Below are 24,727 nucleotides of genomic sequence, written 5' to 3' on the forward strand. Positions count from 1 at the left end.
TCCCCTAAAAGTGTGGGTTTCTGAAAGTCCCCGTGACAAACTAAGCCAGAATGATTTATTACCTTTGTCCTTTCACAGAGTATCATATCAAAGTAGGCTGCACTTTCAAAAATGCCTAATACTCTTTCACGTAACAATATTTATAACACAGCTTGATAAGAAGCGGGAGTGGGAAATGATGTGCAGAGTAAAGCCAGATGTTGTCCAAGACAAAGAACCAGAGCGAAATCTTCAGAGAATTGCAACGAGGTAAGATGGTGCTTTTGCCCTCCAACAAATGAGTAACTAAAGCTTTGTAGTGATCTGTTCCTGACTAGATTTGATTCTTAAGCTCTCACTTCTCAGAGCCGAGAGATTTCCCTCTAAGCCTGCCTGTTTAATGCTGAATTCAGCCACAGATTTTGGAGTCTCAGGGGCAAGAATGTGATGTGCTAAGTGTATATTTGGTATGAACCCATTGCAGATCATTTTGTATTTTATAGTCACAAGAACGGCATCATCAGACCTCTCACTGTGTTTCTCTTATGATGCTTGTCGAAATTCATGGCACCAGATGATTATTTTTGTTACCTTGCACCATCTTTATAGCATAAGAAATTTCACATTATCACAGCTTCATGCCGCCCTTTTACTCTGTACTTTGTAGCATTGGCACCAAACATTGATTTGATGCCCTCTGTGTCCAAAGATAAAGATAAATAGACTCCAGTGGTTGCTGTGTGATCCTTGCTCACTTTTCTGTAGGAGTTGTGGTCTCTTTGAGAAGAAAGGCATTCCCTGGGAGTTGGGAACATACGATGGAGGTTGTGTCGGGGATCTGGGGAAGGCGCCACAGAGGAGAGACCATTTGAGGTGCTGCTTAAAGGAAATAGCAGTTATATTAGTGGAATTACCTTTAACCTCCTAGTTACCCACAGCCACAACCTGTCTGGTGTTACATGGTGACAGTGAGGCCAGGTAGGTGGGAGTGTGAGTGGTAGAGCAGGACTGCTAACCTCTCTCGGCACTGACCCAGCCGTGTGTCCCTGGGCGTTTACTTAAGTTCTCTCTGTCTCAGTTTCTGTGTCCCTAAAAACAGGAGAATATTATACCTACCCTCTAGGGTTTCCCTGAGAATTAAATGAATAAATATCTATGCAGAACTTAGAAGAGTGCAGGACTGGTGCCTCCTGCGATGGGGTACCCTGGGCATCTCGCTTTCCTCGCCTTGGTCCCAGCTCTGCTGCAAAGGCTATGGAATTTAACCCTCCTTATAAATGAGTAAGCAAGCTTGTTAAGGTTTCTTGGATGCTGGCAGAAAACAAGAGACTTCTGGGTCAGAGACAAAGGACTTTGTTACTCATGGCAGAAGCAGCAGCCAGACTTCACCTTCCCCCTGGTTCTCAGTGGCCCATGGGGGCAGCACAGGTGCCCTAGGAGGGGGCCTGTGCGTGCAGTGGGTTGTATTGCAGGAGAGGCCTCTGTACCTCCTGTAACGCATTGCTTTTATGGTGAATGGTAACAAGTCTGCTCTTTGTCTGGGGGAGACATGACCTCATCTCTCAAGGTTGCGTACTGCACACACAGCCCTGAGAAATGGCCTGGCTACGGAGCAGTCAGGGCCCTGCGTCCTCAAAGGCCCAGCAGGGACGTGCAGGGGGGCTTGGGGCCTGTGGCGGATTGCCTCTGCTGATGCCTGTTACAGCAGGAACGCCAGGAGATCATAGAGTCCTAGAGCTGGAGCGGCGGGGATGCTCCGAGTCAGGGCTGTCTGGTAGGGAGATGTACGTGAGCACCTGTGTGAGGTGAAATTTTCTTAGAGCCACACTGGAGAAAGTAAAAACAAAAAGTGAAATTCATTTCAACAAATTTAATAGATTCAGATTACATCAACATGTAATCAATATAAAACAATTATTAATGAGATTTTGAAATTCTCTTTTTCATACTAAGTCTTCAAAGTCCAGCGTGGTTTTAAACTTGGCGCACGTTGCAGTTGGTACTGTCCGTGTTTCACGCATTTCCCCAGCTGCGTGTGGCTCATGGTCACTTTTAACAGGCGTGACTGGTCTTCGTCTTCAGAATTTCTCTTTCAGTGAGCTTAACTGTATAACACAGTATTTTAATACATTTTCTTTCTTTTCTTTTGGTCTTTTTATGGCCGAACCCGAGGCATATAGAGGTTCCCAGGCTAGGGGTTGAATCGGAGCTGTAGCCACCAGCCTACACCACAGCCACAGCAACATGGGATCCAGGCCACGTCTGTGACCTACACCACAGCTCACGGTAACGCCGGATCCTTAACCCACTGAGTGAGGCCAGGGATTGAACCCATGTCTTCATGGAGGCTAGTCAGATTTGTTTCTGTTGAGCCATGACAAAACTACAATAAATTTTCTGTTATAAGAGTTGCAGATGATATAGCTGAATACCTTTTAAGCTTCTTGAGTATTGTTCTTTCCCCATTTACAGATGACATTGAGAGCCAGAAAATCTTTCCTGGAGGGAGAGAGCTACCTGTACATAAAGGCTGTGCCCATATGCTGTTTCCTTCAGCCAGTACATGAGTGTATTTTGAGAAGTAGATACTCATGTTAAAACAGCTTAGTTCTGATTCTTAGTTCTGATTGTACAAAAGTTAATTTAGAAAGACCCAAGCGGAAAAAAATATCAAGTAAACTACTGATATTTATTTTCTATTTTGGAATTTATTTTCGTTCTTTGAAATGTATTCACTTTTCGCATTTATTCAGCACTCTTCACTTGCGTGCCTGTTCGTGCTTGCCTCTTTTTCTGAGCAGTAAAAATGCATCGTTCCTCTCCTCCGAATTTGTATTCCAGTGTAATTATTAGCTGACTATATTGTTCTGGTCACTTATATTCTCTAGGGGCGTGGTGCAGTTATTTAATGCTGTTCAGAAGCATCAGAAGAATGTTGATGAGAAGGTTAAAGAAGCAGGCGGCTCTATTAGAAAGCATGCTAAGTTGCTGTCAGCCGTCTCCAAGAAAGATTTCATCAGTGTTCTGAGAGGGGTGGATGGCGCCCCAAATGAGAAAAGTTCCACCGGGAAGAACTCAAAGGCCAAACAGGTAAGACTTTGCTGTAGGATTCAGTGCATCCGACTCAAGCTCCCAGAGTTTGAGATGAAAAAGCATACCGGAGGAATTTTGTTTGTTTGTTTTCCATGTTTTATTAAAATTTCTCCATGCTCACTGCCTAATATAAGTCAGTATGAAGATTTATTCAGCATAGAAGTGCCGATTAGAGATGTCATGGCCTAGCTGTTAGGACCCAGGAACCAGTAGAATGGGGTAAAGTTTTTAGAGACAGAGCAGACTCTGTTGTATCTCAAATTCTGCTTTTTGTACATTTTGTAGAATTGAAGCCTGAGCGAGGGATACAGCTTCAGTTGAGACTGTTACCCTCAGCGGTAATAGTTGATGGTGTGTAATTTTGTAAATGAAGAATTGGAGCTTTGGGAAATATGGTGAGAATGCATCCTTGTGCTGAGGCAGCTTTGATGGTACTTGGCTGGTTGGCAGATGCACATAAATCCTTGTCAGGATCTTTGGCATGAAACTTTGCTTCTCCTGCCCTTTAACCTTTGAACCCCAATAGCTTTCTTTTTAATGTATCAGGTTTTGAAACATGAGGTAGCTCTCAAAAGAGCCATGGTTTTGTTGTTTACATTAAAGCAAAGCACATAGTTGTCTCTGATGGCTTGGTTTCTGTTGCCAACAAAGAATACTTCAGTCAGGAAATGAGAGTTTCTGTCATAAGTTTTATGTTTGTATTTTGGGGAAGTAATAGAAACTCTGGCAAGAAGAGCATTTAAGAATTTCACGCTAGCCTAGGGTTGAAGTGTTTTTCAAGTTCTTGATTAGGTTGCCATTTTACCTAATTTTGACAAACGTTTTTCTAAGCTCTTGAATATCAAAGGGTTCAGATTTTGTCTGTTTATGTAAATGTAGTGCTGCCATTTTAAAGTGTTTGCCGGAAGTAATGGTAAACAGGCTGTGTTCTCGCTAGTGCTGTATTTTCCTGTAAGGACTGGAGAAAGATCCAGCAGCATTGGATGAAGAGAGCTAATGGGGAGATGGAAAAGGACCTCCCCCCTTTTCCTCGTTGGCTTCAAAGTAACTTTTAATAGAGGCATTTGTTTTGTTTTGGGATTATTTTTTTCAGGAGTTATTAAAATAGAGGAAGGGTTCTTTCAATGGCATTGTTGTGTTTTCTTTGTTACCATTTGCTCTTTCGCCCTTGACCCTCTTTTTTTCTACTTCAGTGATCACAGGAGGGGTCTTAATCTGCCACAAGGTCAAAAACTGCTTGACCTTGAGGTTTAAACCAAAGAGGCTTTGCTTGAAAGTAATTTGTTTCTAGAACTATCTACCCCACACCAGTGATAACCCTGGCACATTTCTTTCTTTCACAGATATTTTCATTTTGATTTTATATTTTTGGAAAACATCTACCTCATTGTCCAAAGTGCTATCCTTCTATCTTTTAAAGTCTTAGAATTCAGGTGGACACATTAAGTAAATAATAAACAAGGTTAACATGACAGCATACAGATTCTTAGTCTGTATGTCTAGACTGTTTCCATCTGTTAAACTAGGTTATAATAGACTGTAAATTCAGTGGTTATCCCTGTTTGTGAGGAGAATTTGATAGTAATCATTATTTTTCATTTAGGACTAGATTAGTAAGTCTCTATGGGTTACTTGAAATAGGTGGACTTTTAAGGCAATTGAAGAGAAGGAGGGAGGGCCAAGGTGGGAATAGATTTGGGGTGCCAAAACCCTGTTCAGAAAGGAGTCATACATTCATGAACTGGATAAAGGAGGATTTTGATTGAGTAGAGGATAAGATTTCCCTTTTTTTCTCTTATTCCACCTTGTCCTTATCCCTTGCTGCTACGAATTTTCTAAGAGATGCTTCTTTCTTCATGCAGTCTGACAGGAGAGCTTTTATGGAAGTTGTTCATTGTCTGTTTTCCGGGCTTTATGGTATTTAGAATACAGGCTTTTCATGTCATATTCCTAATGCTGTGAAAGCTTTAAAAGTAGAGTCCATCGACATAGAAATTGGATTCACTGGCAGCCATCTGTCAGGATACCAGTCTGGAAATGCCTTCATTATATCTTTAACCGCTTTACTCGGTTATACTGGTTATCCGTGCTTGTGACATTAACATTCAAAAACAAAAAAGAGCCAGTAGTTTTATATAGTAAGCAAAGCCGGGTTGTAATAATCCAACACAGAGGGTGGATCCTTTAAAGTCCGCATACCCTAAAGAGTGCTTTGGGTGGTGTGTGTATGTGTGGTTGGTTGGTTGGTTGGTTGGCTTTTGACTCCATAGGAATACTTGACGTGGGAGTTTATTTTTAAGAACCCATTTCAAGAATTTCCATACTCCTGCCAGATTTAAGAAACTTTGATATTGTGACAAATGTTTCTTAACTGTGTTACCGCCCTGAACAAGTTACTTTTCTCAGAAGCTTTTCTTTTTTTCTGCATTAATTTTTTTTAAAATGTTCTTTTCTCTTTTCTTTGGCTTTTTAAATCCACACCCACAGCATGTGGAGGTTCCCAGGCTAGGGGTCAAATCGGAGCTATAACTGCCGGCCTACACCACAGCTACAGCAATGCAGGATCCGAGCTGCATCTGCGACCTACACCACAACTCACGGCAATGCCAGATCCTTAACCCACCGAGCGAGGCCAGGGATGGAACCCTCAACCTTATGGTTCCTAGTCGGATGCGTTTCTGCTAGGCCATGACAGGAACTCCTAAATGTCCTTTTCAAAGCAATAGGAGCACAGTTTCAAAAGTGAACTACAGCTAAATAAAAGAGCCAGGGCCTTTCCCCACCGACACCCCTTGTTTTGTCCCCTCCAAGGTCAAAGAGCTGTGATCTTCTACTCTTTACCTCCCCTTTTAAATAGTATTTTGTCACTTTGTCATCAGTATTAGGTATCATGGAAGATAGAGAACTGCATTCTTACCCTTCCTTCACTTCCAGCATCTCATACTTGTGCCTTCTGATGTAGCAGAGTCATGTGTTTGGCTAAATCAGTATTCCGTGTAAACGCTGATCACTGCTGAGCAAAGTAGTGTACGATAATGTTAATTTTTTACAGTTGTTGTTTTTCAGTTGCCTTTTTTTTCCATTTGCTTAGTTTTATGCACCATCTACGCTCTTCAAAAGAACTGCTAAACCCTTCTGAGTACTCTTTTCTTCATGGTCACCCTGCTACAATCTAGACGGATTTTTTTTTTTTTTTTTAAACCTGGTATGTATGCGCTGTCTTTTTTTTTTTTTTTTTTTTTTACTTTATCACCATTCTGGGAATTCCCTTTGCCTCTTTCCTACGCAGTAGCCTCTGTTTCCTGGGCTAAATGTCTCATTTTCTCTTAGCTTTCTTCCTCATTTTGATGAGGTGACATTTACCAGAGGCAGAGGTGGGGTGACAGCCATGACTCAAAGGAGGCCGACAGCCAACAGGAGGCGCAGCCTCAGGAAGGGGGGCCTTGCCGGGTTGTGAACCGGGAGAGAATCAGTTGCTATTGAGTTAAGCCCCCCAGTTGGTGGAAGTGAAATTAGGGCAGCCGTGGCAAACTAATGTAATACAGACATGCATGTTAGAAATAATTTTCCCTCAGAAATTTGAAGTTACTGTTTAATTGTCTTCTTTCTTGCCAGCAAGAGGTCCGGTGCTGTCCTCATTTCCGATTCTTTAGTCTTTGGAACCTTTTGGGTTGTCCCTTTATCTCTGCTGTCCTGAAACTTTGCAGTGAAATGCCGTCGGTGGCCTGTTCCTTGTTCTGGACCCGTGGTGGCTCCGTCAACCCACTGAGAAGTTTGCATTCCTCACTTCTAGACCCACTGTTTATTTGATTTAATAGCTTTGATTATGTTTGTCCTTTTTTTTCTGTCTTTTTCTGGAATTTTTGCTAATTGGTTATTAGATCTGGATCAATCCTTTTACTTTTGTAATTTTTTTCCTCTAATTTTCTGTCTCCCTGACTCCTTTCTGGAGAAGCTCTTTGATTTCTAGAATTTGATTTCTAAAATTACATTTAATTTTTAAAATATATGACTTTATATTTTTTAATTTTGAAGAAAAAAATTTTGTTCTTTTATTTTTTTCTTGGGGGCCTGTTGTTATTTCACGAGCGCACTCTCTGTTCTCTTTGGGTAATTAATTACAGGCATCTTAAACTTTTCTTTTCCTCTGCGTTGTTTTAATCTCTCCTGAGCTCATTTGTGCTGTTTGTTTTGGCCTCAGACTTGCTCGTTGGAGATTTTCCTTAGTACATGGTGATCCTCACTGTCCATTCATGTTTAAGAGTCAAGAACTCGAGAGTAGATTGAACATTCCAGAGGGAGCCCAGTTTGCTGGTTGGTGCGCTCAGCTGTAGAAGAATCAAGAGAGTTGATTCTTTGGTCATGGAATGTCCAAACGTCAGTTTCTGTAGGCCTTTCTTCCGGTACCTTCCGTCTTTTCTAGAGAAGACAGTAAGCAGTCTGCCGCCTGCGTGTTGGGTAAGAACTTGCTGCCAGCATCCTTGGAGCAGAATAGAGGACCCGTCTTGGGCTCTGGCATGCAGTCGTTAGCCATCTGTGTTAACCAGGGTTCCAGAGTCCAGAACCTCTCGGGTTTCGTAACTTCAGGGAGTGAGCTCCCTGCGCATTTTAGGGAAGTCGCCTGCCTCTGTAAGCTGGGAGGAGACCCCAGGGTTTAAGGGCTTCTCCTACAGACTGTCAGCCAGTCTTCTGTTTTTATTCCATCCTTTACCCCTACTTCTGCCTACGGCCTCCAGTTCCTGAGCAGGGCGCCACTGTTTTTCATTTAAACATCAGCTTATTTTTTCTCTGTTAATTGGTTGCTACTACTTATCTAGTTTTCACCCCCTCAAAATGTGTTGACGTATTGTGTCTACTGTTATTTTCTTGTCTGTATTGTTTCCTTGTATGTAACTTTTATACCTTTATTTTAATTTTCATGGGCTTTCTGTAAGAATTGGAGATGAATGCATGTCTGATGTTTATTTGGAAGCCTTCTTTTTATTTTAAAAGCAAAAAGGTTACTCTTATTGTAGTTTCCTATTGTTTTAATGGAATTATTGGTGGTCTTACCTTGCTTATGAAGTATTGTACAAACAATAAGCTTTTAAATATTTGATAATAGACACTTTTAATGTTTTGAGGTGAAGTATTTTAAAAATACTTATAAGCATGCTTATTAAAATTTTAGCCTTATAAAGAGGAAAAACGTCCATGTAAAGAAGATAGAGGCACCTCTGTTTCTCTGGGTTTGCATCTTCTTTAGAAACAGTCTCTGTCATCCGTTGTCTCTGTTTCTTTGAGTGTCTTTGGATCTTTAGGTTCATGCTCTGGCACATGTGTGTTTAGCATTGTTTCTTAGAAAATAAGAAAATTTATTAAAAGTTTATTTTAAAGAATGCTTTTTCAAAGCTTTGACTAGTCTGTTGGTTTTTGTTTTTTAATTTGATAACTAGAATTACGAATTCATTTCCGTACAGGTCACATCTCTCTGAGTTATCAGTCTGTTTTAAGGGTGACATCTGTCTGTGCTCCGTGCATCTACACTGACTCGTTCCACTTTATGTTTTTACATTTACTAGCTTTGTGAACTACAACTTCAGCTGTTTAAAGTCTGCTTTTCATTTAAAACCATGATCATCTTTGAGGCTATTTGTGCCTGGATTGGAGTACTTTTTGATATTTTCCAAAAACTGCCTTCCTATCATGAGCTGTTTATTAAGACATTTTTAATCCTCTGATCCTGCTGACTTGGACAATATTGTTGCCCTTAGGTTCCCCCCCCCCATCTTTTTCTCTCCTATTTTTGTTGTGTATAGTCATTATTTCTGGAGTAAAGTACTTGGAAACTAAGGTTAGAAAGCCTTCCTTAGGGCAGAAGAGATGTAATTGCTTTTTAAAGATCATTTGTAAGGAAAGGGATTTTGAAATGACTTGTAAGTATTTTAAAAGATGTCACACTGATATATTAAATTACATTTGAGTCATTAATTACTATACTTTATTCCTTGGAGCTGAGCCTGGGCACTGCTAAGTAAAACAAAAAGATACTTGATGGGCTCATTTCAGGAGAGATAATAGCTAATATTTGTAATTAAGAAAAGCCTTCACTAGCACTTAGGGCAATTATTTTTCCAAGTATTTTCATCTCTGAAAACCAAGCTGTGTCTTCGGTTACCTATATATGGTTTGATATTTTGTTAATAATAATCTTGCATCTCTCTCATCATGTGAGGCCAGGTCACCTGTACAAAGGACACGTCACTTTAACAAAGATGAAAACATTATACCGTGGCATTCACAAATTCCACGCTTTACTTTTTTCTCTTGTTTAAATCCCTCTTGTTGCAGAGCTCATGGGCAGAAGCTTGTCACCCATTACCCACTTCTCAGTAATGCCCATTGTTTTCTCTCTTCCCTGTTGTATCACGTCACAGATCTTGTCAAATCAGTGTAGGGGACTTGGTTTACTTTTATTTTTTATTTTATATTTTCTTGAGGCAGGCTATGAAAAGGAGCATTGTCAGTAGAAGTGAGAAAGCTTAAGAAAAGACTGATTCTTAGCCAAAATATGGAAAATTGGGATAAAGTATTGAATGTCAAATTCAGTAGCGATTTGGTTCTTTGAATGAATCAGCCCACCAAATAGTTCATATAGAAACAAGAGAAACTATTCGAAAGATTATTTGAGTATGTGTTGCGGGTAGCACAGATGTTAGCTCATGAAGTTAGAAAGTCTTAAGGTTGGAAAAATGATGATGTGATAATGTTCATAGAAAATATGGTTCTCAGTAGGAATGTGCTTTGGAGAAATAGAAGAACCTTAGCTTTGATTTTAAAATGTCACGAAGCAGGTGTAGTGGAGACCCTGTTTCATCCGTGGGACCAGCCCAGTCTGTAGGTACAGGTGCTTTGAGCATCTGAAGAGGCATTTTTCATTGGATGATGAATTCAGATGATAGCAGGGGAGTGAGCCCCAGTGAGTGATGACTTCTCAACAAGCCAAAGAGCTTAGTCAAGAGAGTCGCAAGTGAGAACAGTATTTCAGTATTGCTGAAGCCAGCCTGTATGGAGACAGGGTCTCTGGAAATGCCTAAAAGAAAGGAAATAAACATGAGAGAACGAGGCTGTAATTGGTAACGTTTTCACTCGTAATAATTCAAGGAAAAGGAGCCATTGCATCTAATTTTTCCTTCTTTTCAAGGCACACTTAAGCAGTTGAAAAGGAAAAAAAGAACTGCCCATCACTGTACTGGTTTGAGGGGGAAAGCCTGACAGATGTCCAGTTTCTCACATTCTTTATAGTTTTCTTTTCTCTTTTCTCCTTCCATAGAGGTTGGAATATAGGGTGTTTGCTGATGGGTGGGGAGCTGGAAAAAGGGATTCTGAGGAAGTTGGGATCAAATTTTAAGTCTCATACCTTCTGTTAAGGAATTTGGACTTTATTCCTTAGGCCTTTGGAGCCAGTGGTCATTTTTCATCAGGTGAGTGATCGGATCAGATTCGATTATTTTTAAGAGCAAGAAGGCTGTGCCTGTGTCAGAACAGCCAGTGGGAGGCCGTTGCTCTAATCAAAGCAGAGGGGAGGCTCAAGAGGGGGCGCACTAGGCTTGTAGGGGGTGGGGGGGGGAGTGGAAAAGAGGAACCAGATTTGAGAGGCAGTTTTGAGGTCACCTTGATCTGGGACTGACATGATTCAGAGGGACTGAGGAGAGCTCGGAAGTGGGGTGGCGGTGAGGCTGACAGCGAGGGAGGTTCAGCCCTGGGGCGGCTTTCACCGCATGACACCCCGAGAGGCCACGACTTGGAGGCAGCATCTGCCCAGGCTGTGGTCAGATGGGAGGCGGATGCTGGCACATACCATCAGGTAAACTTCCCGTGTGGCAGAGGCACCGGCTGAGGGCAGGAAGCAGGACACTGAGGAGCAGGTGGGCCGGGACTCCAGCGCGAGGAGAGCCCTGTGCCAGAGCTGATGATGCCAGCCGTCTGTGTCCATAGGGTCCCTCTTGGAACCCCAAGAACGACTAGCCTGTTTCCCCAGTTGGGGAAGGGGGACGGGGTACTTAGAAATGTCGGCGTCTGTAGGTTTAAAGAGGTAATTGTCAGCTATTTGGAAGGAATTCTCTAATCCAGAAACGGCAGATCCCTCCCTTGGACCCGGTATACGCAGCCCAGCCCGGAGCAGCCACATACCAGTGCGTGGCACTGCCAGCCTCCTGTTGACCCTGAGTGATTTTTTTTTTAAGATTAAATAAACAAAAAATAAATAAACACTCTGTTTAAATAAACAAAAACTTACTTTTGCATGAGAAAGCTTTTCATCAGAGATTTGTTTCAGTCGTTAAGGGACTAGTGCGTGCCCCCCCCCCCCCCCCCTCAGAATCCACCGCCGGCCAGAGTGTGGTCTGTTTTCACAACATGTTGAACAATCAGGGTTTTAATAATGTAGAGCTGTTCCTTTCCCCTTACCTTTCAAAGTTGTGATTAGTCCTTTTGCTCTTGTCGTGAAAAGTTGACTAAAATTCAGCCAGACTTCTTGGAATTTCAGTGCCTGTCTCCTCACAAGTAGCCCGAGGCAAGGGTGATGCATTTTCAGTCTGTGCCTGGCTAAGGAGAGTATACTGGCTGCTTGCTGTTAGGAGATCATTGACTGTCACTTAACACGCTTGAATTACAGACTTTCTGCAAGGTTTTCATTTATTTGAAATGGCCAATATATCAATTTCAGCTTTAGTTATATGAAACCACCATAATAATTTTGTAGTAAGGGAAAGGGTTAGCCAGTTTCCGTTAGGAAGCAGTTTCCTTAGTGATTTCCTCAAAATCAAGAGGAAGTTACTGGAAGAGACTAGGGTTTTTTTTGGGGGGGGTGTCTCATTTTTGTGACATAAGCACTTTTAAGTGTCAACCATAGAGAGAAGTTAGGGCCTTTGTTTCTCAGTTATTTTCTCATAAACGACAACCATGTCTTTTCTTCACAGCAGGGTGTTTCGCAGTGGGAATCTCTTCGTCTTCTCGGGTATCTTGGTACCTTAGGCCTGGACTCTGAATTGCTGTGGACTTTTAAAACTCTCTGTTCCTGCTGGTTCCCAGACCTACTGAATTCCCGCCCTGGAAGCAGAAAGCCTGGGGCTGGAGGGACTCCTCACACAGGTGCCCAGATGCCCCCAGCAGCGTTCAGGCTCAGTTCTTGGAAGGAGTTGGGGGTGGGGAGGCCTGGGGGGTGGGGGGAGGAGAAGGATGCTGTCTAGAGCCACCCCTGCGTCCTCACGCCTTTTCCGCCTTTTCCTCTCCCGTGAAGCAGCTCTACCAGGCATGGGTGGAATGCTGACTGTAAATAATTCAACTTAATGTTTGTTTACAGAAAATGCCTAAATAGATTAGAGTTTAGACAAAAGAGAGACTCCAAGTTTGAAATGAGAATGAGCGGGATTGTACACAGTGCAGTTGAGGGAACAGTTTAAAGCCAGCTTCTCTCTGTACTCACGTCTGTTAAAATACACCGTTTATCCTAATGGAGGACAGTTTCTCACTTGAACAGCAGCTGTAATCGAAGGGAGCTTTTTTGGCAGTGTGCTAACGCAGCGCATTTGACGTGGGAGATATGGGACTGAGTGGAGAATACAATTATGGAGCTGCTGTGGAAATCTTTAGTTACTTTTAGATAAAAATTAATAGCAGAGCTATGCATCTTCCGGCCCTCATTGAAGAAATGTTCTCTTCGAAGTTGGCAAAGTGGCTGCCTGCGTAGGATTTTCATCGGTGAGAACGAGGTCTTTTTTTTTTTTAATTGTCCTGCACAGAACGTGTCCTGTACCATGTGTTTGCACTTATGGTGCATTTTTTGAAAAATCAAAAGAACGTTTTACTGTTTCCCCCTAAAGATCATTTTTGTGCTGTAGGCAGCTGAGAACGTGTATGCGATGGATGCCGTGTTAGGTATCGTGGCAGAAAGCAGACTCTAGAGCCAGACCACCTGGGCTCAGAATGCTCCGTCTGCCGTTTGCTGCCCATGGGGTTGCTTTCCCCAGATCTCTGCTCTAAGACGCTCATCCAGGAGTAAGAACCACCGCGTAGAGATGCTGTAGTGGTCAAATGAGTTAGTATATGTGAAGTGCTCAGAAGTAGAACAGCGTTTGGCACATAGTAAGGTCTATAGGAATCTTGGCAGTTTTTAATATTTTATGTTGCATGTCATTATTAGAATGAGTTTCTTATGTTCAGTTCTTATTTTTCCTAACAGATAGTAGTCAAAGATGACTCTAAAATTGGAAAGTAGTTTGAGAGCAAATTGTTGTTAATGCTTCTGAATTATTTGTTTTTCTGTCTTTTTAGGGCTATACCTGTGGCACATGGAGGTTCCCAGGCTAGGGGTCAAATTGGGGGCAGTAGCCGCCAGTCTACGCCACAGCAGTGGCAATGCCAGATCTGAGCCATGTCTGCAACCTACACCAGAGCTCACGGCAACACTGGATCCTTAACCCACTGAGCAAGGCCAGGGATCGAACCTGTGTCCTCCTGGATACTAGTCAGATTCGTTTCCACTGAGCCACGATGGGAACTTCAGCACTGCTGAATTACTACTAATACGAAAATTATCCAATCATTGAATAAAAATTGTGTTTAGATTTGGAACATTCTCTCATTTGAGGTGTGTCTGCTCTAGTAATGCATACTTCTTAAAAAATAATAAAGCTAGATTTGAGGACCTAGGAATGTGGCCAGTTTTCTCTCATCCCCCACTTCAAGCTGTGGTGGAACTACTTACGTTACTTACAAGATACTCCTTACGAAGGGAGGGTTGGTTTCTGAATGGACGCTTTCGTATTATTCGAAGGTTCTCCTCTTTGTGAGTGGCGTACAGAACGTCATTGGACAATCACGGATGTCCCGAGGTGGGGCTTCCGTGTAGACGTGATGACTGCAGCCATCATGAGTCGGGATGGGATTGGGGGCGGGGGAGCTGGTGGTGCCTTATATTGTTTGCTTTGTGCCAGGTACTATGGAAGGTGCTTTTCTACAATTCTGAATTTTAAGAAGGACCAGAATTCCCATTTTAGAGACGAGAAGCCCAAAGTCAGATGAAATGACTCGCCCCAGGTCTCACTGATAATAATTGGCAGACTCTGGATCAAAACCCAGTCCTTATGGCTCAAAACCCCTTTTCAGCCACTAGTGTCTGGGTGCTTAAAAAAGTGAGGTATGTTTTCAAAAGCAGAACAGAAAGCTATCTCCATAATATCATGTAGACGAGCTGGAAAGAAGGGGGCTGACTAGTGGGCCACGGTGTCGCCTGTGGCAGTGCGTGTGAACAGTGCGTGTGAGCGAGGCAGCTTTCTGCGTGTTCCTGGTCTCACACCTCCTTCACAGGGTGTGTAGTCGCACTTGGAGAATGACTCGTTTTAAAATCTCATTTCTCAAAACTGTTAAGGAGGAGGTAGGATACAACACTGCTAAAGTGCAACATTGCAGAACCATGAAACTCGTTGAACTCCTTTAGAAAATTCTAAAAATAGTTAACAAAAAGGAAGCCCAAGTGGACTGTCATCCCAATGAAACAGTTGGACAAACTAAAACAAGGCACAAGTTGATCAAAACAACCAGAAATTGCTTATTGAGAATTGTTGGAAAATCAGAGAAAAGTTGAGTTTGTTTAGATATGGGATCTTCCATATAATCTTGAATCAGTACGTTTTTCATTGGAATTCATGTATTTTAGATTGAACATTTGCATCCTTTATAATTAAATTTTCAATTCTTGGGTGAGATGTTACCGTCTTGCACGATTAGAAAAATCACTGATGTTCTTATTCAGATTCTAAAGATTTGGGGCTGTGTTTTACTTCTGTTGACTTCTACCAGAATACTTTTTTTTAATATAAAGAGATTTCTGCTATACCCTGCATTTCACAGGTAGAACTTTTAGATAAGATTGATACTAGGTTAGCCACAGGGAAAAGAAAAAACCAACCAACCAACCAACCAACCCGGGAGGTTGTGAATAAGAGAAGAGTATTTTGGGGGGCTTCAGGATTGCAGTTTGGGAGATTCAGATTTCAGTAATCCCAAAAGAGTGTTCCAGGGAGTAGAGGGAGTCAGGGGCTTATCAAGACAAAAAACCCCACAAGGTTGTTAAAAGGCACTCGGCAAGAATGTGATTGGGTCTGACTCAAGTCAGAAAAGATTTGTCCTTAAGGAATCGTGAGTCGTTTTAGGGTAGGGGTCCAATAAGCAGGTAGGCTGTGCGCTCCTGAGCTTGTGGCAGACGTTCTGGATGCCGTCATCAGGTCACAAGGTCAGATTCCATCCCGGCTGGGAGGTGTGCTAAGTCCCACTGCCTTGATGGTCTCTCAGCCCCGCTGTAGCTCTCTTAGCACTACGGGCTCCCTTTTGATTTTCCATTCACAGAAGAAGGAGAGATTACTGACTACAGCTGTAATTAGCTTATAAAAATTTGCAACCAGAAAAGTATTAAGATGAATTTTAGCCAGTAGTATGAACCTTTTTTAATTTAGGTGAAACTAAATTAAAATGAAAACAGAACGTTCTTCTTAGGGAAAGCAATGAAATAACTATTGCTGATTGCTAAATATAGATATGATTATAATGTTTATTTTTTGAGGATTTGACTTTAATTTTCCCCCTTCAAAATTGAAATGAGGTTAAGCTCTTAATTATTTGGTATTAGACTAATGAATAATTCCGAACCTCTGTTTTCAGTTTTCTTCTCCATGGCTGCCAGTGTATGTTTGAACCTTGAAATGGAAGCTGATTAACATTTTTAAGGGTTGTCTTCATCTTCAGAATCAACACAGACTGCTTCTGTATGATCTTGATTAAATATTTGTATAAAACCAGGCCAGTGAGGGTGGGGACTCTTTTGTTTCCTTGCATCATATGGTTTTCATTAAGTTTTTGCATTTAGGTCAGTTTTATTTTTCAGCTGATGTAGGCAGAGAGAGTTGTCTTGTAGGGTGCTCTAGGTCGTTGGACCCTTGCAGCCTGCGGTAACCCTGACAGACTTGATAAGCTGCTCAGTTTTGATCATTCCAGCCTATACTTGATGTCAACACAACGTCCATCTGATGGCGGTAAATACCTGTGCCCCGCGTGTCCAGAAGGGTTATCCGTCTCCTACATTATACTTATGTCAAGGTTAAGAATGGGAAGTACCTTTACTCTCTGGCCAGTCCTGGACCTCTGTCTGAGCTTCCTCCGTTGTAGTGTTGTCCTCAGTGGTTAACAGTGATTCAAATCCAGAACTCTCTTGGTTTTTATTCCTCCTGTAAACATAATGTATCAAATTGCCACTACTTCTATTTTACAAACAAAAGCCTTGGATTCTCATGATGTCTTAACATTTGGTGAAATCTGTCTAGGGATCACCCTAGACAAGACTTTCCAATAAATGATGCATTTGGAATTGGCCTCAGGCTCTCCTTTTCTTAATCTCTGATCCACTTTTTTTTTTTTTTTTTTTTTTGTGGGTGCTCCAAGTATTTAGGAAGCTTTGTTATATTTAATGGTAAATCATCTTTATGGAGATAATTAGCCCCAGTTCCAACTTTCATAGAAATTTACCGTAAAGCATATGCAGTTGTTTTCACTGTATTTTAGTACTCATTTTGCTGTGTAATTTTTAGGTTATAACAGATGTCTCAGTAATATATAGTATTCATGTTTATTACTTTGCAGCAGTGTAGAATTGGGGTAAGAATGTGGACTTTGAAATTAAATGGATGTGGGCTTCAGTGTGAGCGCAGCTGTTTAGTAACCCTGAACTTATTTAGGTTGTTTCACTTCTTTGTGCCTCAGTTTCCTTGTAAAAGTTGAGGGAGATTGTAGCTGCCTAGCTAGCAGTCTTAAGAGAATTAGAAGCAAAGCAACATTATATATCATGGGTCTGCCACATAATAGCTTCGTAGTATAACTTTTTTTCATTGAATAAGTTAAGCAGGAAAACAGAGTCATTATTAACAAAACTAAAAAGGTTTCTTGGGAGAGAGATTTCAGGAAGATAGACGGGGAGGCCTGGGATTTGTGGATTGAGGAATGGTTTGTTTTCTCCATTCTCGTTGCCCTCTTTTTTTCTTTTTAAATTAATCTAGTTTAAAAGACCACATTTTTCCAGAACATTCACTATCCAGCGAACTTCTCTGCCCCACTGCGCTGGCATTTGTGCATCTCTGTTCCTGCCATCACATAGCCGTATCTTGGGATTCCTCAGTTTGAGGTGTTATTTATTGGCTTTCCATTACGGTAGGCAGAGCTTCATCCTCTTAGCACAAGTCTGTTTCCTCTCTTCTGACCTCTCAATGCAGTTAGTGTAGAATTTTTTGTTAATTCAGTAATTCAACATATAATCATTACGCTTATACAACTGTTACTTACAGCTGCAAGTTGTAACATCCTTTAGTTATGTTTCCTGTTTGTTTTTCCTAAAATTAATGCCTTGACTTTCATATTTAACTTCCGTAGTTTATGTAGTTTTTCAAAATCACATGGCCTCAGGTGGTGCGTCTGTTATGGCGGCTTTCTTGGAGCCATTCTCTCCTGGAGCCCTGCTTTCCTTGTTCTGGGCCGATGGCCCTCTCGGGCCACGGGACAGCCGTCGTCCTGGGATATAAGTGTCTTGTGCTCCTTGCAGGAGCTCCCGGCTTGGACTCCCTCTTTCCTGGGTCTCACATGTGTGCTTCTTGGTCTGCTCCCCCTGTTTCGGTAAAGCACACCCTCCAGGGCTTTGTCAGGTTAAAGTGACGGGACTGTGGCAGTCATTGGGGTGCCGACAGCTCTCAGCATCCTTCCCTGAAGCCACGGCCCCACTTCCACCTCCTCCTGCCAGAGGGGTCGTCGTCCCTGCCCTGGAGTCTCCTCCGTGCACTCCCATCCCACCGTGGCTGTGCGCCCCTCTTTCCTGCGCAGGATCCCTGCCTGGTCGGTTCTTTCTTGCGTCTTTCGCGCCTTGATTCACTCCGCCTCTCCGTGGAGGACCTTCTCGTAGTTTCCTGAGGAAGGCTTCACTGGAAGTCCAGTTTGCTGCGTCTGAGAGCGCTCCCGTCCTCTCCGCACGCTCGAATAACAGTGCGTCTGGGTATTACATGTTAAACAGGGAATTCTCTTCCTTTAGCACCTTGAAAACGTTCATCTATTGCTTTTTCGCTTCCGGTGTTGCTGTAGGAAGGTAGGAATCTTACTCTGACTCCTATCATCTGTATGGATGTAGCTTACGTGTTTCCTTGTGGGAGCTCACAGGGTAGTCCTTTAGTACCCGTTGTTCTAAAAATTGTACATGGTGTCCCTAGATGTGGCTTTATTTTTCATTTTGGTTTTGGACATTCATGTGGGCTCTTTTCACTCTGGAAATGTGTGTCCTTCACTTTGGGGATATTTTCTTGAGGTATTTCATTAATTTTCCTCCTCTTCATTTTTGCATTTCTTTATCTATAGACCTGTTATGTATATATTAAACCTCCTGAACCGGTCCTCTTTTTCTTTTGTTTTCTATCACTTTTTTTCTTTTTACCCAATTTTCTGCATAATTTCCTTAGCTTTATCTTTTCACCCTTGTATTTTTTTTTTTGTTTCCACCATCATGTTTGTAATTCATGATCTTTGTTATTCTTTTAATGTTTCTTTTTAAAATGGCAGCTGTTCTCATTTTGTGGATGCAATGTAATATCCTTACTTTTCAAGAATACTGCTGGTGTTTTCCCCTCAATTTTCTTTTATTTGAATAGCTTCTTTTTCTTGCACGTTCCTTTTTAAATGTTTGTGTTTGTATTATCATCACTCTTCTTTCTTTTCTTTCTTTCTCTTCTTTCTGGGAAACCTTAGTCATCTATTCCTGATTAGAACAAATAATCCTAAAAAGTTAATTGGAAGCTCTGAATATGTGGGTAGGATCCATGTGACATGCGAGCTTTAGTGGAGCCTTCTCTCCCTGGGTTATTTATTAATAACTGGTCGGGTATTCTGTCGAGTATTCCTGATCTCCTGCCTGGAGAAAAAAGATCTGCCTATCAGCACTTTGGGAGCCCAATGTCAGAAGAAGGCAGGGACTCATTATTTGGGGGGGGGGGTGTAACTTAACCCCCTGGCTTTGGTACTATGCCTGGTATCTGTGTAGCCCATTACCTCTCCAGAGGTTAAACCTCGAGTCTTCTGCTGAGGGAGTGGGAAGTGAGTCTAGAGAGCTAATTGTTTCTCAGCATCACTTTCACCCTGTTCTCTTTATTTTGGTCCCTCTGTGCCTACCCTCACTTTTAGAAGTACCCAGAGCTGCCAGGTTTGGGGTTTTGCCCCTGCAGATGCTGCAGTGTGAACCGGCTCAGGTGTCTGCTGACAACTGCAGGCCTAGCACTCAGCTCCCTGGGTTTCCCTGGGCAGTTTCCTCCAGCCGTCGGCTTCCACCTTCTCAAGCTGAGTTACTTTTTCTCTTTGGCTCTTGTCCTTGTGGGTTATGTCTTTCAAACAACAAATCACCTTCTGTTGTTGCTTGTTTTGCAGTTAAGCAGGACTATTGTGTAACATGGACCCTCTGCCTTTTTATGGCTATGTGTTTCTTCAGCATGTGGGGCTGTAGAGGTTGAAGGACCATTCTGTTGCCTTTAAAACCAAGTTTCCTCCTTGCAGTGCCGTCTTGAGAGATCCTGTGGGAAAGACCTGTTGTTAAGATCTGTTAACCTACTCTTGTCAGTACTAAATTTCCTCTTGGCTGTTTTTTCTCCGTACTGTTGCTTCATCCTGTAAAATGCAGCTTCTCTCTTAGCCATAAAGTGTACTTGGTTGTACAGCTATGAACAGAAACTCATGAAGAAATATTTGTCCTTCTGTCTGGTGGTTCTTGGGCTTTAGCGAGCATCAGAAGCAGTGATTGGCTTATTAACACAGATTAAAATCTACCAGTTTCTGGTTCAGTGGGTCTGGAAGGGGCCCGAGATTTTGAATTCCTAAGTAACACCAGTGCCGATGCTGGTCTGGGGGCCGCACTTTGAGACCCATTGACGTAGATTAGATCTTGTGACTGCTTGAAACCAGAGCGCAACCCCCCAACAAAGCTTTGTATTACTTCTTTGTCTTCAAATTGGACACCTAAGAGAAATGTTGAATTTATTCTATTATTTTTCTCTTTGCCCAAAACACATGTTCACTTAACTGTCTTTCAGGACAGGCATGGCTCACAGGCGGTCCCAACATTTTAACTGATGACTCCTTTTCTCTGGGCCACTGGTGTCCCTGTCTTTCTTTCTGAACTGCCTGCTATGGTTCTGGCCTCATCTTCCCTTTGCCCCCGCCCGTGGTCCCTGCAGCAGAAGGTGGCGGTCACAGTGAGCTGTCAGGTCGGAGCAGGTCTGCGTGGAGCTCAGTCTCGTGGCATCGGCCTGCTCTGGGCTGTAACACGAGGATGGGACATTGGGTGTGGCTGTTTAGACATGGAGACTGACCATTGAGGTTGTGGGTCCTCATGCGTAGACACAGATGTTGATGTCACCTTAAGTCTTTCCTGGTCGGGAGTTTGTGTATGCCTGTACCAGGAAGCAGACACTTTTTAGAATTTAATTGAAAACTTTGAATAATTAATTTGGCGGGAGAGGTGTTCTTAGTATTGGTTCTAAGTGGATCTCTGTTCTTGGGGAACAGATCTCTCTTCTTTAAGTCAGGTAAGGAGATTGGCAAAGAAGACATGGATTGAATCAGGAAAAATGGCCTTTTATCCAGTTAAGTAACTTAATCTGCTAGAAGCAGAAATGGTTGTAGGAATGTAGGTTGGATCCTGTAGCCTGAGCATGGAGAGGTGTTAGCATTCTCAATGAGCAGCGTTATAAATTGCCTTTCTCCTCTGTTGCTCTCTATCACTGTGTGGTGAAAAGCACTGGAATGGTTTTACTGTTGGTTTTGAACTAGCACAGATGTTTTTTTGTTTCTTTATGCTGGTTAAATTATAGTACAAAGTGTACCCTTTGATTTACTAAGTTCTGAAATCTTTGCTCACATTTATATGCTGTCTGGTCTTCAGATTCTGTTTCTGTTTCAGCACAAGCCCTGAGGAGTAAGCCAATAGGACGTTTTTCCTGTTTGTAATGACATCCTTTTTTTTTTTTTCTTTTAATCATGTGACTGTTTCAGAGGTATATATATATATATTTTTTTTTTAAGTAAAAGTTTGCTTCACCGGAATTAGATAAATAATCTCTTAACCCAGCAAATGTCTTTAATGTTTTTCTCTTAATAATTGCTTTTTATCTGATTAATGGCTCCCAATAAAGATAACACTATTTTCTAACCAATGTCATGGGTTCTTCTTAGAGATTTTCCCAGTGTTGTATTTCTGAGAATGGAGTAAACAGAAAAGCGCAGACTGTTAGCTCCGGGAAGAACAGGGACTTTGTTTTGTGCATCACTGTATTTCCAACACAAAGAACAGTACCTGATATGCAGCTCTCCGTAAATATTTGTGGAAGGAAGGACAGTTTAGACCCAGCATCCTGCATTACTTAGTTAGTGCCACAAGGTGGTACTGTTGTACCATGAAGTAAAAGGCTGTGGGTCTCAGCCTGTCTTACCTAGCCTTATGTAAATCCCATGAATAAACAAAATGAATTGACTACCTAGTATGTTTATTGCCTGTTTCAGTTATTCATGGTTTTAGCATGTGATTAGTCTTTTGATTACATGATTTGGGAAGGCAGTGAAATCATAACCTAAATAAAGAACATTTGGTTCAAATTTTTATCAAATGTTAAATGAGATAACATATATAAAAACCTAGCACAGTATCATGTTACTTTCATATTCCCTCCTTTAATTTATCTTGAGGTTAAGGCCTTTATTAAATTCTGTTTGTATTAAAGTAATTTATCAAACATTTTCTAGTAAGTTATCACTGAATGCTAAACAGTATTTTGTATGTCTGTTTTGACCGTCAGAAGACTTTAAAAATTGACGTCAAACCTAGATTTTACTCTGTTTCTCTCACACTGCAAAAAAAAAAAAAAAAAAAGCGTTCTGCTTCCATGCTCTTCTGAGGCTGAACTACGTTACTAACACAGTGCTGTATATTCGTGCGCGTATACAGCTGTCGTGTACAAACGGAGTTCATCTATAATTTGTCTCGGTTTCACTCCTGTTGTAAAACTAAGTGTTGACAAGTTTGTTTTGTAGCTCGGATTCTTAAAATGTGCTTGTGCTGAAATTGACTCTCGAACGTTTCGATGCTGTAATTTTCCTCAGACTGAGGTGAAAGCCGAAGAGGGCCCGGGATGGACCATCCTGCGTGATGATTTCATGCTGGGAGCAACCATGAGAGACTGGGACAGAGAGAGTGATGGACCAGAGGACAGCAGGCCAGGACCTGACAGTGACTCGGACACGTAACACAGTTCACGGTTTACTCTTCCCAGAAAACTACTTTGGGCTCCGAAAGTTGGGGGATTTTTATGAAGATACCTTGGGGGATTTATATGAAGATACCATTTGTAAGGAAGCCAAGAGACTCACTGTTAGCAACTTCGGTATTTCCCGTTTTCGTATAAACCTTGTTAAATTACTCTCTCTCAGGCCTGGTATAGTTTACTCATTGTTCCTCAGAACATTTGTAAAAAGAAACATTTCTTCTTGAGATACTCATTTTGCCAGGTTCATTGTCAGTTTTCATATTGGTCATGGATATTGGTATTTTATCTCAGAATCGCCAGTGTTTGTAGAAATGCAATGCTAATACATAATTAAAATGAACGCTCCTTGAAGTTAGTATTTTTCAGCCTTTCAACTTGGTGGGGAGGGTTGGTGTTTGTTTTAATGAGCTGTTGAGAAAACCTGTGTAGCAAAATGTTTATAGTGTTTCTCATTTGGGTTGATGATTTTATTTTTAGATATTATGGCAAATATGATTTAGAAACATCAAATCTCTGCTTTTATATTATTGGACAGATTTATTTAAGTGTTGGGTTATTTTGGTATGAGAACTTACTGTGGTGGAAATTCTCCTATTTAACTTACGCAGCGAGACATGATTTCTTAGGAAACATATTTGACAATGTACTGGCTTCTTTTTTTGTTGTTTTTTTGTTTGTTTTCCTAAACATTTAAGTTAGCTTAGGTTCTTTTTTGTGGACCGACTGACAGTGAAATGATAGGCAGCAGGCAGTCTGCGTCAGTATATTGCATCTGATTGGAGAATTGATTCCTTATAGTTGCCTTAAAGATGATTAAATTGGATGACTTTTAGAATCTAGACGTTAAACAGAAAAAGAAGAAAAAGCAGGACTATTTAATATCACTCCAGAATTTCTGTGAAACTGGGCCTAAGATGCAAAGTTTGTAGGGAATTATTTAATAAAAATGATCTATTCTTTTTTGAAAGGAGCCACCCTTTTTTCTTCATCTTTTCCATAATGAAAATAGTGCCCTCCTACTATCCACTTGCACATGCTTTTGCCTCTGTTCTGTATCGAAGGATAATCCCCCCCTCAAACTCTGCAGGAGGAGAGATGTTTATATTTGCAGACCCATTTGAGTCTTGCAGATATCGTGTAACCAGAGTTAAATTAGTCTGCGGCCTGGTATTTGTTACTATGCTAAAGGATGGTACACATCTAAGATATCAAATGATTAAACCAGCAGAGCTCAAAATGCGTTTTTGTATTTGGACAAATTTTTGAAATGTAGTGTCTTTTTTAATTATAGAACTGCTGTTGTGTTCAGTGTCATATAAGTAAATGTCACAAATACTCCTTAAGCCTAACACAGCATCTCAATATAAGTTAACCCAGAGAGCTATTTCAGTAAAACCGAACATGTAGATAATTTTGAAGAAAAGCAATTTTTTTCTCAGAATTAAAAATTTTACTGAATTTTTTTTTGCTATTAATCTGTTTCCGAATCACATTAAGGTTTTGAAACTGATGTGCTTCTGAAGAATCCCTCGGGTGGTAGAAGTAAATAACTTCTCCTTTAGTAAAACAGTTGTTTTCAAACATATACTCGAACAGTCCTTGATTTAATTTAGAAAAAGCCAAGATTTTCAAACTGAAAGTAAGGAAGAGAATATTTGCAGATTTTCTTCTTTCAGAAATTATTTTAAAATAAAATCGAGGAGTTCCCGTCAGGGCTCAGTGGTTAACAAATCTGACTAATATCCATGAGGATGCAGGTTCAATCCCTGGCCTTGCTCAGTGGGTTAAGGATCTGGTGTGGCCATGGGCTGTGGTGTAGGTCGCAGATGTGGCTCAGATCCCACGTAGCTGTGGCTGTGGTGCAGGCCGGCGGCTACAGCTCGGATTTGACCCCTAGCCTGGGAACCTCCATATGCCACAGGTGTGGCCCTAAGAAGCAAAAATAAATAAGTAAAATAAAATAAAATTGAGTTACCACTATAAAAAAATGTATCACTTATGTTAGAAGGCTGTAAAGCATATATAAATTACATGAAGTAATTTTTATCATAAAGATGGGATGTTTTATATGTTTTAGTATTTCTGCATATTGGCTATCAAATATTTAAACAAAACACTACCCTATATGAATCTAAGGATTAGCATATTATTTTAGAAACTAAGTGTGTTGTATCTTTAGGTGGATTTTTAAATAATCTAGCTCTGTCATCTCTACCCTATTTTACCTACAGCATTTAAACTCTTCTGACATCCGTCAGGTAAATCATTCTGCATTTTTGTTT

At 41.3% G+C, this 24,727-nt stretch overlaps 1 protein-coding gene across 2 annotated transcripts in view; it reads left to right on the forward strand.

Moving 5' to 3' along the window:
• Window positions 1-23,684, forward strand: part of RRP15 (ribosomal RNA processing 15 homolog) — a 37,974-nt gene extending 14,290 nt beyond the window's left edge. The window contains exons 3-5 of one of the 2 annotated variants that reach the window (XM_047754945.1): window positions 152-249; window positions 2,868-3,069; window positions 22,282-23,684. In XM_047754945.1, coding sequence (XP_047610901.1) covers window positions 152-249; window positions 2,868-3,069; window positions 22,282-22,425 — 444 coding nt within the window. In that variant the 3' untranslated portion in view covers window positions 22,426-23,684. Of the gene's footprint in view, window positions 1-151; window positions 250-2,867; window positions 3,070-3,357; window positions 3,640-22,281 lie in introns of those variants that run through there. The other variant, XM_047754946.1, reaches the window with a different exon arrangement.
• Window positions 23,685-24,727: the final 1,043 nt, after the last annotated feature.

The sequence above is a fragment of the Phacochoerus africanus genome, chromosome 12, assembly GCF_016906955.1.
Source record: "Phacochoerus africanus isolate WHEZ1 chromosome 12, ROS_Pafr_v1, whole genome shotgun sequence".
In the NCBI taxonomy this organism is placed as follows: Eukaryota; Metazoa; Chordata; class Mammalia; order Artiodactyla; family Suidae; genus Phacochoerus; species Phacochoerus africanus.